We start from the raw sequence: 14890 nt of genomic DNA, 5'->3' as shown, positions 1-14890 counted from the left end.
GCAGCTTTCCTAATACTTTGTTGTCTAGACCATCATTTAGAAGGGTATTATCGTTTGTTAATAAATGCGATTTAATAGTACTAAATGAAATTAGTGGAAATGTTCTCATAATTTTGAGCTTTCCTTTAAAAATTAAGAAAACTACTTGGAAACTTTTGAAATTTATGAGATGCTAAAATCAGACTTTTTATATTAGTTGCTAAATACCATTCACTACAAACTAAAGAAAAATAATTTTTAATTTTTCAGCGCATGCACAGTATAAAATAACTACTTTAATAAAATAACTTTTGACTCATATCTCGCGTAATTTTTTTTAAAATTTTAAAGCAGTATTTTTTTAAATTAATTTTAAATTCATGCCAAAAGTCTCGTTTAATGTTAATGAATACTAAGTAAAGTAAAAAACAGTAAGATAAAAAATTCATTTTTTATCTCAATGTCCATATTTCCATAAATATTTAAGCCAAGCTTATGAAATTTTCTGCAATTATAGCACATAATAATCAAAATAATAGTTATAAGTCGTAGAGACGTTTAAATTTGCATCAGCTAGCAGAAAAATAAACTAAGTACAGAGACACAAAAACACCGATCAAAGAAACCATTGAAGTAGGAGGTAAGAGGATGAAGGAGTGTAGTTCCTGAGCGGAGAGACTCTGGCGGACGAACATGACTGATGAGCTACTGATAGGAGTGAGCAGTCAGGAGTGATTGTGACACAAAGTGTAAAACCCTGAAAATTTTATGTGCAAAAACTCGATAACAAGATATTAATTTATGAACTTAAAAAAATTTTTGAACAAAAAATTTTTATTAAATTGCCTACCAATATAGAATATCAATCAAGAATCGCGATATTGGATTTTAAGAGTGTGAAAATACAAATAGCGATATTGGGTTTTAAAATCGCGTCAATCCAAATCACAATTTTTAGATCCTTTGATCATGAATAGACACAATGGACTTTAAACTCACGTGAATATGAATCGCTATATTGGATCTTTAAATCACATAAATACGATTCATAGTGAGTAATTTTTAAATCAGAAAAATACGAAAACCGATGTTTGATATTAAAATCGCGTGAATATGAATCACACAATTCTGGTATAATATCAATTATTAAAAATGAGTCCGTTTAACAAAATCAAAAATTGATGAAAAAATTACAAGCGTCGAAACGTCTCGTTAACATGATATGACATAAGTTTGATAATTTAAATTTTAGATTGTGCAATTTAATTCTTACTTTAAACTTTAGATTGCGGCAACAATTTTGTCGGATTATAAGTTTTTTTTCCGCGAAAGTCTGTGAATCAACGGTCTTGAGATACGGCAAAAAAAAATCACACGTCCTGCTCCTAGTTTCTAGACCTGGACAGATGATACGGAAAACTCGGAATACAATCATCCCTGAGTAGTTGAGGTTGCAGCTTCAGTGAACCTCAATACTTTGTTTTCCAGGTGAAGAAATATCAACTAGTTTTAAAGATTTTAGTAACCAGCTTTTTAAATGTTTAACAAATAACCTTTTTGCTTGTTGATAAATAGTTAGCTACATTTTATTTTATCTTATGACCGCCGTTGAACAGTCGACCCAATTTTTGGGTTTACGACTACAAATGTTCAACGCCGTAGCCTTGTAATTTTGAACCAATCCAGAAGACAAGGAAACTCCTAGATCGGTACCCCCAGAGGTATTGATTTGTTATGGGAACATGGAGGACTTTGAGACTCGACAGATTTAACGTGCATCAGTCACCATTTACTACACGGGGAGTCTTTGACCAGCAGGGACCGAACCCACGAACTCTTGGACATGGGCCCGGCACCCCAGTTAGCTACATTAAAGAAAGATATTCTAGTTTTTATTTGACATGTCTCAAGCTACCACTTACCAACATAAGTTACAAATTTATTACTACATTATCTGGCACAGGATGTCCAAAATTTTTTTTTTCCATTTGTAGTTTATTGTCAATCCCTCAAACTAAACTTGACGTGTATGAGAAATCGCACGATCTAAACACTTCTAAACTGATTCTCTAAGTGTTTTTTTTAAGAATATCAAAAGTTAGTCCAACACTGTACATTTAAAGGACAGAAAATTATTTCATCTCTCAAATTAATCTGTACATCATTTAATAGGCACACTAAAAAGAAAAAATAAGATCTTTGCTGGAACAGCAATGCTTCAACACACTTAAATTAACTAAATACTATTTAACGTCTGCTATAAAATGATAAAATGAAATTACTATAATCGAGACATTACTAATTAGAATAAAGCATCAATCATTTTAAAAACTATAAATGCGAAGAATTAAATGGTTTAAAATAGCATTGCAATTAAAGAAATAAACTAAATGTCATTTATTTCTTTTTCAGTATCTGAAGATTCAATTCTATGATCAAACAATCAACAAATTAATTAATAAAAAGAGAGAAACAAATCATTGATGTGCACTAGGTGAACTGTGGAAAACAATTGACTACACACTTTAACAGATTTTGGGTCTGTCTAGGTTTTTTTGAGAGGTACCTATTTTGTGAAAATGTAGACATAATTTGTGAAGAATAAAAGTTACATTAAAAAACAAAAAAGCAACAAAAAAAATATGGTAAAAATAAAAATCATTCATGACTGGTAAATTTCTATATATTTTTCCCCACATATTAAAAATATTTTTGCTATTGTAAATTTCGAGCTTAAAATTGTATTTAAATTTAAAAATACATTGTCCATAGTAAAATTTCAACTTGCATTTAACAGTACTAGAACTAAAAGTTATTTTCATTAGGAGAACTTTCATTATTTTCGACTAGAACATGCAGAAAAAAGTTTCCTAAGGAATAGATATTTTTATAAAAAAAAAATAAAGGTCTGTTAGAATAAATTTACAATAATGTTAAGGATAATGAATGTTTAAAATGATGTTTGAATTTTGACTTCCAGTATAGTTTATAGAGAGCGAACCTCATTGTTTCAGTTTAAAAAACTCTGGGATTTATCATTTTTTATGGGGATACAAAAACAAAATTTTAAGAGGCAGCGAATCTTAGAACTTGCTTTTTATAAAGTATTTTGTGAAACTACCGTTTTTTCTAAAGCTGAATTTGTGAAGGTACCGCTAAACGGTAGTAAATTTGCCCTGGACAGACGCCTGCAAATGTAATGTGCACATCAACAGCTTTTGAACCCTAATATATGACTCATTTCAAATAATAAAAATTTCAAATTTAATAAGAACAAAATAAAACATTTTTAGAATCAGTATATATAATAGTGTGAGCAAGAAGTGAGTTGCTTACAAAATGTTAAAGAATTGATAAATAAGAAAAAAAAACTTGCCATGAAATTAGTATGAGGCGTCATTGTTATTTTGTAATGCCACAATTTATCAGTATTATTACTGTATGGATTACATGGAGGTATGGGTTCCTCTACGACATAAATACCATGCCTTATACCAGCTCGGCTTGCTTTTGCACTACACCGGCAAAGAGGTCCATCATTCATCTGAAATAAATTACATGCTTTTATTTTATATTTTATTTTATAACCGTCGTTGAACAGTCGACCCAAATTTCGGATTTACAACTACTAATGTTCAACTCCGTAGCCTTGTAATTTTGAACCCAATCCAGAAGACAAGGGAACTCCTGGATCAAGTTTTGGGAGATCTTTTTGATGGAACTATCCCACATTTGCGTTACACAAAGAGGAAGACCACAAGAACCTCCCACAGTTAGCCTGAAGGCAAGGGGACTCTAACCCATGATCCGTCTACCACTTAGGATACTTCATGTCAGCATTGTGGTCGGTGCAAGCCGGATGTGAAATTCGTATCGATTCGTATCTCACCCTCCCAACATAAGGTTTTTAGGGGTGCCGCTGAGCACATAAATATTTTTTTGCTGTTAATTATTTGATCTTCTTAAGTAAAACAAGACAGCTTTATTTTTTGGCGCGGTGCCAACAGGTAAGAACAACTTTCTTTTATAAAATTTTGTTGCTTCTTTTTTGCTGAAAAATAAAACTTTTTTCAGGTGACAGCTTTGTTAACGTATTTTAGGCTATTCTCTCCCCCCCCTCCCCGAAAAAAAATAATTTAGAAATTACGTTATTTGATGCATTTAAAAATATTTTGTTATACTTCACATTATCTTCAGACCATTCAAAGGGATTATTTATTATGCACGCTGATTCCAAATTAACCAGCATCAATGATATTTAAATCATTTGTTTGTTAATCTGAATTACTCGCAGCTGTGTTGGAGGCACCGGGACTATACTCGACATATCTTGAATAAACATGAACAGTCAACATACATGTGAGAAAAAATGAACAATGATATGCTTCAATTAAAATGAATGATAGCCATGCTTCAATTAAAATAAATGGTGAGTATGCTTGAATTATTACAAACAGTATACTATAAAACAATAACAGTGAATTACTTCTTTTGGATCATTAAACCATAATTCAGGATGTAATCTATCTGGATGTTTTCTTTTTCTTTCCAATTCTTCGAAAGTAGTATCTTCTTCATCACTTGAGCTCAGATCTTCACTGCTTGAGCTGCTACCATTGTTTGTTGGCTCTGCAATGAAAATAAAAACTGCTAGATCAAAATAGTATTCTTAGGAAGAAAGATAATTTTTTTCCAGCCCGCAAGGACTCGACTTTGCCTAATTGGGGCCTGGGGAAAAAACTTCTTTGGGGGTCCCCCTCTGTTGCACTACTACAGTAATGAGGAATTGAACTTTATGCAGGTATTTAAATTTTTCACCTCATTATACATAAGTAACAAGAGAATTGACTAGAACCTAAAATAGCAATCCCTTCCCCTCCAATGGTCAGACGAAATATCGTTCTGTCCATTTAATTAATTTTCTGACAATTCTATGTCCATCATGCCAAATACAGTTTTCCTCTTGTTAACTTTGTCATTTAGCTGCAAAAAATTAGATTCTTTGCTGACTAAAGGCGGAATTCAGCTAAATTTTCGCAATGAGGATGGCTCACTTAAGCAAATCAGAAGCCTGTATTTTTGTAAACATATTGCATTTCATGATATGTAAAACTACAGGCTTTTGATCGGCCAAACGTGTCCATCGAAACTGCGAAAATTTAGCTGAATTCGGAACCAGAAAGCCACGGATTTACAAAACATAGATTTTTTGTATTCTTACAATATATTAACAAAGAAGCTAACATAAAATTGATAGATTTTACACTGTACTGATATTTTGTTCCAAAAAAGTTCATTAAAGAAGAAAACCTAAAATAAACTTTATAATCGATGAGGGGCCCGGGGCAACTGCCCCTGCCTTTGTCAAACTCTGCCTACCTGTGGCGCATTGAAATAATCTTCTTTCAAAAAATAACCCTATGGATTCTTCCCATAATAAAGTAAAAACAGAAGACCTTTCCTTAGGAATCGTTTCTTCTCCTCACTTCCTAAATTTAGACATAATGCGTTAGTTGATGAGCAATAATTCTACCCAGCTGAACTTGAGTTCCTCTATTCCTTCTTGACAACTTTTCTTCTTCTTTCAGTGAGCATTTTATTATTTTTTACTCCTGTTATTATTCTTGCTATCGGTTTCTGTTAATTATAAATTCTTTATCAAAATGTAGCTCCCAGAAAAAATAAGAGCCATACTGTCAAGTTCTTAGTGAGCCAAAAACTGCACCAGTTGATAAAGAAAAGAAAAACCAATGCCTAGAAATAAAAGAGCCTGGAGAACCAGAAAATGGTAAGAAGTGGAGGAATAGGTTCTCAATAAAAGAGAGCAACCCTAAAGAAGAGGAAAAATTAATTGTCCAGATAATGATATGGGCATTTTTCTTCATGAAGAGATAAAATCTTAAAATTTGAAGGACAGTAGAGCAATCTTTGCCTGCTAATTAGTAATTAAAATAACCAAGATGTACAACACGCCAAAAAAAAGGGAACATCCTGAATAACTTTTGATCTAATCATCGGATCTTCACATTCTAGGATTCTGTCTTAATGGTTTCAAGGGGTGATCTCAAATATGCTAATTAGTTACCCAAAGTGTGGATCCCTTAATGCAAATTTTACTTTTTGGTTTATTTCGCCATATATCTCGAATTCATCAAACAACTGCTTTACGACGAGAATTTTCGGCGACTGTTATAAAATAAAATAATAAAAAATAGTAAACACTTACTGACATTAACTTCTTCTAAGGAATTATCTTTAGATAAATGAATTTTATAATTGGGTGTAAACCCTTTTTATTTGCTTAAAAAATTCCAGAAATAGGATGAAATACATATAAATTAACATCAAGAGGTCCTTTAAACCAAACTATGGGAAACTTATTTACCAGAGTATGACTACTCCTTATATATTTTGGGGGTCGAAAATCAGAATCTGTTGAATAAAAGGTGTTTATTCGGAGAAGCCTGAATTTTCAACTTAAAATATCCTCTGCGCTAAATAATTAGCATATTTGAGGTCCCCCCCCCCCTTCGAACCATTAAGAATGAGTCCCAGAACGTGAAGATCTGATCCAAAATTATTCAGACGCACTGCACATGATAATTAGATAATGTGAGGGAATCACAAATAATCAAATGATTAACATTGATGAACAAAACAAATGAAAAATCTATGTTAATAAAAACTCATGAAAAATTCCTGTGGTTTGTTCTGCATGGGTGATGGTGAGCCCAACAAAAAAATCCTGAAAATTTCTTGAGTAAAATCATTAATGACGCATTTCAAAAAATTTATGCCTTTATAAATTTAAATCGTTGATATTTTCAAAATATGAAATTCTAAATGAATTATATGCATAATTTAAATAAATAATTATGTATAAGTTTATTTTTATCTTTAATCACATTTATTATTCTACCAGAAAAAATCTTTACAAATGAAAGAGATGCCAAGCATAAATTCTAGTTCTAATATTTTTAAATAAAATATAAAAGAATTTTTATACGCAAATGTGATCGGCAATTTTTTGAAACTTCTGGACCTTGGATTTCCGGAAACTGCCGGATCGCGGTTAGTGAAAAAAATTCTGAAATCCGGATTTTTTCCAGAGCATAATCATTTCCGGTTCTGTATCCTTTACTGATTATTAAAAGAAAAACAATTCCTAAGGATAGAACAAAAAGGGAAGGATGAGGTTTATCTCCTTTTCTAAACGAGCAACCTACAAAACTATTAAGTGAATACAATACACAATAGCTTTAACTTTTGACATTTTTTAATTTCAGTTTTGCTTAGCTTTTTCTTTTATTAGTTTGAAAAAGAAAATTCCTCTTTTAACCTATGATCATTGTTAATGCATTTTTTTCTCAAATGATTTAGAAATTATATCTGATATTCAAAAAATATTTTGTTGTACAGAATATTTTTTCTACTTCTCATTTAAAGGGACATTTTTTTTATTTATTATGCATACTTACTCCTGTATCACCTATACAGAATAGGCCGTACTACTCTTAGGTGAACCTGTAAACAAATATTAATTTTTTTAATCATTAAATCTCTTTTAACACGTTTAATCTCGTTTTAAATCATTAAAAAAATTTTGCTTAATCATTAAAAAAAGTTTTGCTTAGAATTGCGCATAAATGACGTCTGCTTATTCTAAAAAAGTTTTTTACTTGTTACTTTTTTTTATTTACTTCACCAGTATTAAAGCCAGAAAAGACCAACATTCCCAACACCTAAAAATTTACCTTTTATTTTCATTTTTCGAAGTTTCACCTTACGAACAGGAGGTTCATATTTTGGTTTCAGAGCTCTGGCACGAGCAGCACGATCCACTAACTCAAATTTGAATCTTTCGTGCAGTGCTAACAAGGCATTAGTCGCTACAACTTCATTGGAATCCTGTAATAAAGCAAAATATTCTTAAGGTAAATATGCAAGAATTTTTAAAAACATTTCTTTTGTAACTGTGAAAGTGGCAGCAAGATTAAGAAGAAATTTCTGTCTAAAACATTTTTAAATAGTTTATTCCAAAAGGATGCAATATAAATTAAACTCTAATTATGCAAAATATTGCTGGACACACTTTTGGCAAACCGTGTAAAGCAATGAAATAGAAAATAACTTTATATCTATTAATGTATATAGCCCATAAATAAAAATAATAACTCTATTTGTCATAAGTTATTTGTTTTTTTCTCAATTTACTTTCATTTCATTTCAAACTGTCCAACAAAAAACTCGGAGTCAATGCGTTTTTAGTGACTTCAGCTCTTTTTACCCAAACTAACTCTGATTGCAACTCAATGACTACATCTCTGCAACCCTGGTTAAAATGCAAAGCGTTCTATAACGGCCACCCTTAATAAATATTTTTAAAATCCTCATCAAAATACATAAAGACATTATGACTGCCCTTAAAAAATATTTTTGGAATCCTTATCAGCAGAAATAAAAATGTATACACTAAAAGGGTTCACAAAAATCCTATCACTGGTACAGACATTGAATAAACATCAAATCCAGTTTGATTTCCAAATGAAATTAAGGAGTTCTTTTTAAAAATTGCTTTTAAAATATTCCTCATACTCTTGTCACCAGTGCCGCAGAAATTTTACAATAAATTGTACCAACTGAAATTCTAAAGTTCCCAATTCTTGCAATTAATCTTAAGCATGAATGCAAGACTACCTTCCCAGTTGTAGTCTCTTTATGTAGAGTTGCTACAGAAAAAAATGAACAAAATATATGCTTTTAGTAGCCTAAAACATTAAAATAGTAGCCAAAAACTAGGAAAATAGTTGCCTAAATAAGAAAAAAAAATCATCAGAAATATGACTATAATTTTGTTAATGACTTAATTGTCATATACCATGATCCATTCAGTCAAGTTGGTGGTAAATATGATAATTTTTATTAAACGTAAATGTTTATATATATATATGAAAAGTGATTACTCAAATTTGAAATTCACGCATTGTAATATCCTAATAAAAAAAAAATTTAATTTTTTTTTTTACTTCATGTGGAATTTTGTAGCAATAATCATTGAAAAGCAAAATTTGCACAGTTTTTATATTTTAAGAAAAAAAAAAAGTTCAGTGTGTTCGGAAACTATCTTGTGGGGTGCAGATTTTCCACCCAAATTATGCTTTAAAAAAAAGAAAAAAAAAAAAAAAAAAACAATGCTGGGAGTTCAGAAAAGTCTCCCAATATTCTTCTTTTCCTGCAAATAGTTGCTTTTTTAGCCTTTTCAGGCAAAAAAAGTTGCCATAGTCACCTTATGCCAAAAATAGTTGCCTTTTAGTCTCCGGTGGCAACCCTGCTTATGTGATGATTTAAAATTTTTCACTAAAAAATATTTGAACCAAATTACCTTGTTTTGTGCATAAAACATTCCAGAAGGAGAAGATGTGATGTTTTTACTAGGTCTAGTACTGAGAGCAGGTTGATCTTCTTGGATTTCACGCCTATCTTTTCTAGACCTTATTTAACAAAAGCATAATGTTAGGACAATAAATATGGATTCCAGATAACTTAAAACTAATTCTATTAATATTTTTCTAGAAATGCAAGAAATTGATACATATTTAAACTTTGGATATATGATGACCACACCACTGTGGCAGAATTTTTTTGAACTATCTGCGACAAAACTCTCTAGCACTAATATCTTTCAGCAAGATATTTTTCGTATTTTGTTGGGGGGGGGACACAAATTATTTCCTTCTCTTCATTTTGTAAATAATCACTACAGTAAAAAAAATAATAAAAAATCCTGAAATCTGTAATAGTAATTGCCGAAAAAAATTCAGCGACGAAATCACGGGAATCGGACTCCTCGAATGCATGTTTCGAGATTAGGTTGTTATGAACATATAAAAAATATCGGATTTAAATACTATGGGGAAATCAATCGAATTAACTGCCAAAAATTTTATAGAATTATTGCCTTGAGTAAATACTCATATGCACCATTCAAATTTTCTATATTGTTTGAAATGGATATTGGGATATTTAAAATCCACTTGCAAATCAATATCAATAGCTGCCGAAACATGACATCGATTTACAATACTATAGGTGTAAATTGAGCGTGTCGAAAAGTGTTATCTAAATGGATAATTCAAATATTACGTGTAAATTTCTGTAGAAAAGGAAGGTACTTTCTTTTTCACTTTTCAAAAGAAAAATCTTTTTGCAAGAACTCTATTACGTTCTGCGACAATATCGCAGTGTTACTGCTATTCTGTCACGGGGGACCACACGTCCTTAAGAAGTAATTCCAACAACAACAACAACAAAAAAAAACCTTGTAGGGATAGTAGTAATCGACAATGTCAACTTTCATCTATGAAAAGGTACCCCCCCCCCCCACAGAATCGAGTCAACATGCATCATATACTAGTGAATTAGAATTATATATTTGCAGTGGTAGATATACTACAGTCAGTGTGGCCACTCAAATCAGATTTCAAATTTCCCCGATATTTCCAGATAAAAATCTCAAAATTTCCAGGTCTATATTTTTCTTTCTTTCTTATAAAGTGTAGGATGTGTGCAAGAAAAGTATCAATATTATGAAATATTTTATTCAAAATGTTACTTCTTTAACATATCATCTTGAAAATATAATTTATTTTGACAATTTGGCAAGATTTTGTTTTTTTATTTCATTTTTTAATGTTTTGGTACAACATTCATTTTTAAAAAATTAAGACATGTGGAGAAAATAATAGATTTAGCTTGTAGAATATATTGCTTTTATTGAATAAAAATGTTTTTAATGTGTTATTTTAGGTAGTTTTTGCTCAAAGTGTACCTATCAAATGGCAAAAACAGAATAACCAGTAAAACCTTGGATAAGTATTGTTTAATATATTTTCATTAAGCAAAGGAAAACTGTTCCAGGTGATTATATATCAAAAAAATTTTATAGTTACAGTGGTTCCCAAAAGTGATCGTTCACTTTTTACAACTTTTATTGAAATAGGCAATCAAAATTCCTTAATTAAAATGAATATTTCAAAATGGGTATTTGATGTATAATCTATTCTTAGCAAAACTGCATGTAATATTTTAGTTCAATATTTAGTAAATCAAAGCAAAAGTTCATTGTTAAGATAGCAATTATCAAATAGGAACAAAAATTTTACCCCACGAAAGTCATCATACACTTAAATTTTTTCGGATTTTAGAATTAAAATTATTGTCAATTGCTTTAATTTTTTTTTATTTAATTATATATCATTTATTTATTTGAAATTTAGTACCAAACTTATGATAGCAAAATTATATTTTAACTTTTGTTTGCTAATTCCGTAATATTTTATTTTATCATTTAAAAACGGCTCGTGGTCGTAATAAAACAATAGACCAAATTTTAAAGTTGATTATTTGCCACCGTAAGAGATAAATCAGTAATTATTATTGTTAAATTAGTTTATTGTGTGCTATTACACTGTAATATATGATAAAATGCTTTAAAGGAGGACTTCATATCAAAGATTAAAATTACAAAATTTATGGAAAAATTCATAAATTCACAATTGAGTGTTGTAAAAGTTTCTGTAAAATTTAATAAAAAACAATGTACAATGACTTTTGTGGGATAAAGTTTTCGTTACTTTTTGACGATTGATTTCTATAAAATAAACTTTTGCTTTGTTTTTTAAATATTCCATATTCCGTCCGAATATATTTCTATTATTAAATATCCATTCTGAAATATTCATTAATATAATATTTTATTAAACCAATATCTCAAGTCAAATTTTTAAATAATGTTGTTTTGAATTAGCATTATTATTTTAGGAGATTCAGTATACAAAAATAAATGTCACAAATGCAAAATTGCCTAATTTTTTGGTTTATCTATTTTTTTCCTATAGAGTATACAATTCTTTAAATTTTATACTTATTTGTTTTTTTCTTTTCTTATTTGAAATTAAAATATTTAAAGAATTCCTAACTAAACACCTGGGTTTTTAGGTTAGCATGGTTAATTGTTTTTGTTTTAACAACTAGAATCTTGTACAGTGCAAAACTAAAACACCAGGTTTCATTTTCCTTCTTCCTACTAAGCACATATGAATAAAAAAAAATTATATTTCATGTTTATACATCATATAATATGTTTCCTATACATTCCTTAGCCTTTGTCAGCTTTTTAGGGTAATAGGAAAAGTTTTGGAAATATGATCTCTGGAATGCAAGCAACATTTACAAACTTTCCATATTGTGATAACTATACAATTCTAATTTTGAATCAGAAATCAAATATATACCAACAAAACAGTAAAATTAAATATTAATATATAGTTAGTTCTTAAAAAAACTTTTTTTTAATTTAAAATATGTTATAAAAGGTAAAATAGAGAAAAATAGTATTAATGCAACAATTTGTTGACAAACATTGCTGTTAGTGATTGTAAAAAAAAATGTGTGATTGGTTGGTTTGCTGAGAAAAAATAATTTACAGATTTCTTTGAATGGGAGTACAAAAGCTTTCAGAAAAAGAGTGTGATATAAAATCTATTATTATTAAATTAGAACCGACACATTTTTGGAGAATTTTATAAAGTTAAAAATACAAAAACATTTAGAATCATTTTGTCAAAATAGAAAAAATTTACCACTAAAGCATCGGAACAAACTTGAACTATAAATGGATTCAGCCCACGAACAGAAATTAAAAACAGAAGCAAATATCCTAACCCCTTCTTCCACATCCACCACAATCTTTGCAGTCCCATAGTCTCCATAGAGGTCAAAGGTTTCTACATTCGTTTAGCAACCATAGGAGAATTTTATGTGGCATTCTAGTTCAACAGGGTTATAAGGGAGCAATTTTGATACAAGCAAAGTATCGTTAAGTTGATCAATATTTATCCCGACCTGCCCCAATTTAGGGCATACGGGTAAATGTTTATTAAAATCAAGAAAACAAAAAAGTACATAAAATACAAAAAAGTAACATTACAGAGTAACATTATGTAAACATTACAGTCTGATGGCAACAGCAGTAAAATAATTAAAATGCTCCGAGAGTAAAGTGGTAAAACAAACAATTATCAAATACAATTAAAAGGAGACGCTAAAATTTGTAATATCGTTAAGTTGATGATATTTCAACAGTTTGGTCTAAAAAAAGTGGATATAATGGATGAAATAATTTAAATTAAGGAAATTAGTAAATAATTTAAATTAGTGAAATTGAAAAAATATCGAAGAAAAAATTTCTAGCTTTTCTTTAAAATTCACTGATTTTTCCAGGTTTTTATCCAAATTTCCCTGATTTTTCCAGTATAAAAAAAAATTCCCTGAAAATTCCAGGTGGGTGGCCAGCCTGTACAGTACACCCCCATCAGAATTTTATCTGTGATAGAATTTATTGAATGGATACCACTAGTTGATTCATTGCTGTTTTGTGAGAAGCCCTGAGGGCTGCGTTAAGATCACCGTACTTTTTGAGTGCTGATCTTGAGATCTGAATTAAGTTTAAGGTCATGTCGCTTCTCCGCTGCCTTCAGCAGTTGAGAGCATACGCTGTGTGTAATAGTCTCAGAAGGAACAGAGCGAGGAGGTGGATAATGTCACAAGTCAACTTTTCAATGTGAACCATCCATCAAAGTAGGCGTGTTTCAATCAAAGTGGGAGTTTCTGTCGCGGCAGGCATGTTCACATCACGTTCGGGTCACCCATGTGGGAAGTTTCGTTATCAGCAATGTCAACTATCATCTATGAAAAGGTACCCCACCATAGAATCGAGTCAAGTCTTATATACTAGTGAATTGGAATTATATATTTGTAGTGGCAGACCCACTACATCCAAAAGATACCCCCTCATAGAATTATATACCAGTGAATTAGAATTATATATTTGTAGTGGTAGATACACTACAGCTTCTATACAGGGCCAAAAATCTTGTTCTAATGATCTACTCATTCATAATGCATGTAACAGTCCTTCTGAGTGAACTATTGAGATCTTATTTTTTTACGTTGAAGCTACCCCCATGAAATCCAAAATCAGTTGGGAAAAAAGAAAGGACAGCCTTTATTAAGTAGAATATTTAAGCTTAAGCCACTAATATTGAGTCAGAGTGAGTGAGAAATATTGAATCATTTTATCAAAAGGTTGATCCTGCAACTTGACAAAGAAGTACAACCTAACCATAAATTTTATTTTGATGGAAACACAAGTGAATAAAATGAAACGGTTAATGCATGGAAGTAATTATTAAGTCATAAATCATAATTAATCAGCTATCATTAAACACAGTGACAGCGGAAGCATCTCATGAGAGGGGGGGGGGCGCTATCTCCTGCCCTGTGTGTGTGTATATATATATATATATATATATATATATATATATATATATATATATATATATATATATATTAAACCATGTGATAAATCCCGATGCTTAATTTTAAAAGTGTATGAATATGAATCACATAAATATGAATCACTTGCACGATTTTAAAATCATATGAATAAGTATTGCAACATTTGATTTTAAAATCATATGAATAAGTATTGCAATATTTGAATTTAAATTGAGAGAATATGAATCCCAAAATGCGGCTTTTAAATCTCTCAACTCTTTATTGGATGGAATCACGACATTTGATTCTAAACTCGCTTGAATACTAATCGCTACATAATGTTTTAAAAACGTGTAAATACAGGTGGATTATATTGGATTTTTAAATCTTGTAAATAAGAATCACAATATATGATATTTAAATCGTGTGAATAAGAGTCGCAACACAATTTTTTCCCTTTCCAAATGAAAAATCTTTTGGCAAAAACTCTAACATTCTGCGACAATGTCGCCACAATTCTGCCACGAGGACCTTCAAAAGCCGTAATCTGGAAAATATAGTCGCCAGGATAGTT

General features: G+C 30.3%; 1 protein-coding gene across 2 annotated transcripts in view; it reads right to left on the bottom strand.

Moving 5' to 3' along the window:
* Window positions 1–14890, bottom strand: part of drosha (ribonuclease 3 drosha) — a 70178-nt gene that overhangs the window by 41417 nt on the left and 13871 nt on the right. For both annotated transcript variants that reach the window (XR_015431870.1, XM_087158363.1), the window contains exons 5-8: window positions 9362–9470; window positions 7734–7887; window positions 4466–4608; window positions 3356–3523 (exon numbers count right to left, since the gene is read on the bottom strand). Coding sequence is in view for 1 of the 2 variants with exons in the window: in XM_087158363.1 (XP_087014489.1) it covers window positions 3356–3523; window positions 4466–4608; window positions 7734–7887; window positions 9362–9470 (574 nt within the window). In the remaining variant the exon portion in view is untranslated. The remainder of the gene's footprint in view (window positions 1–3355; window positions 3524–4465; window positions 4609–7733; window positions 7888–9361; window positions 9471–14890) is intronic.

Source organism: Parasteatoda tepidariorum, chromosome 2 (assembly GCF_982258835.1).
Source record: "Parasteatoda tepidariorum strain Cologne lab strain chromosome 2, Ptep-v5.0, whole genome shotgun sequence".
Classification (NCBI taxonomy): Eukaryota; Metazoa; Arthropoda; class Arachnida; order Araneae; family Theridiidae; genus Parasteatoda; species Parasteatoda tepidariorum.
The sequence above is the reverse complement of the archived record's forward strand: the minus strand, read 5'-3'. Positions and strand labels throughout refer to the sequence as shown.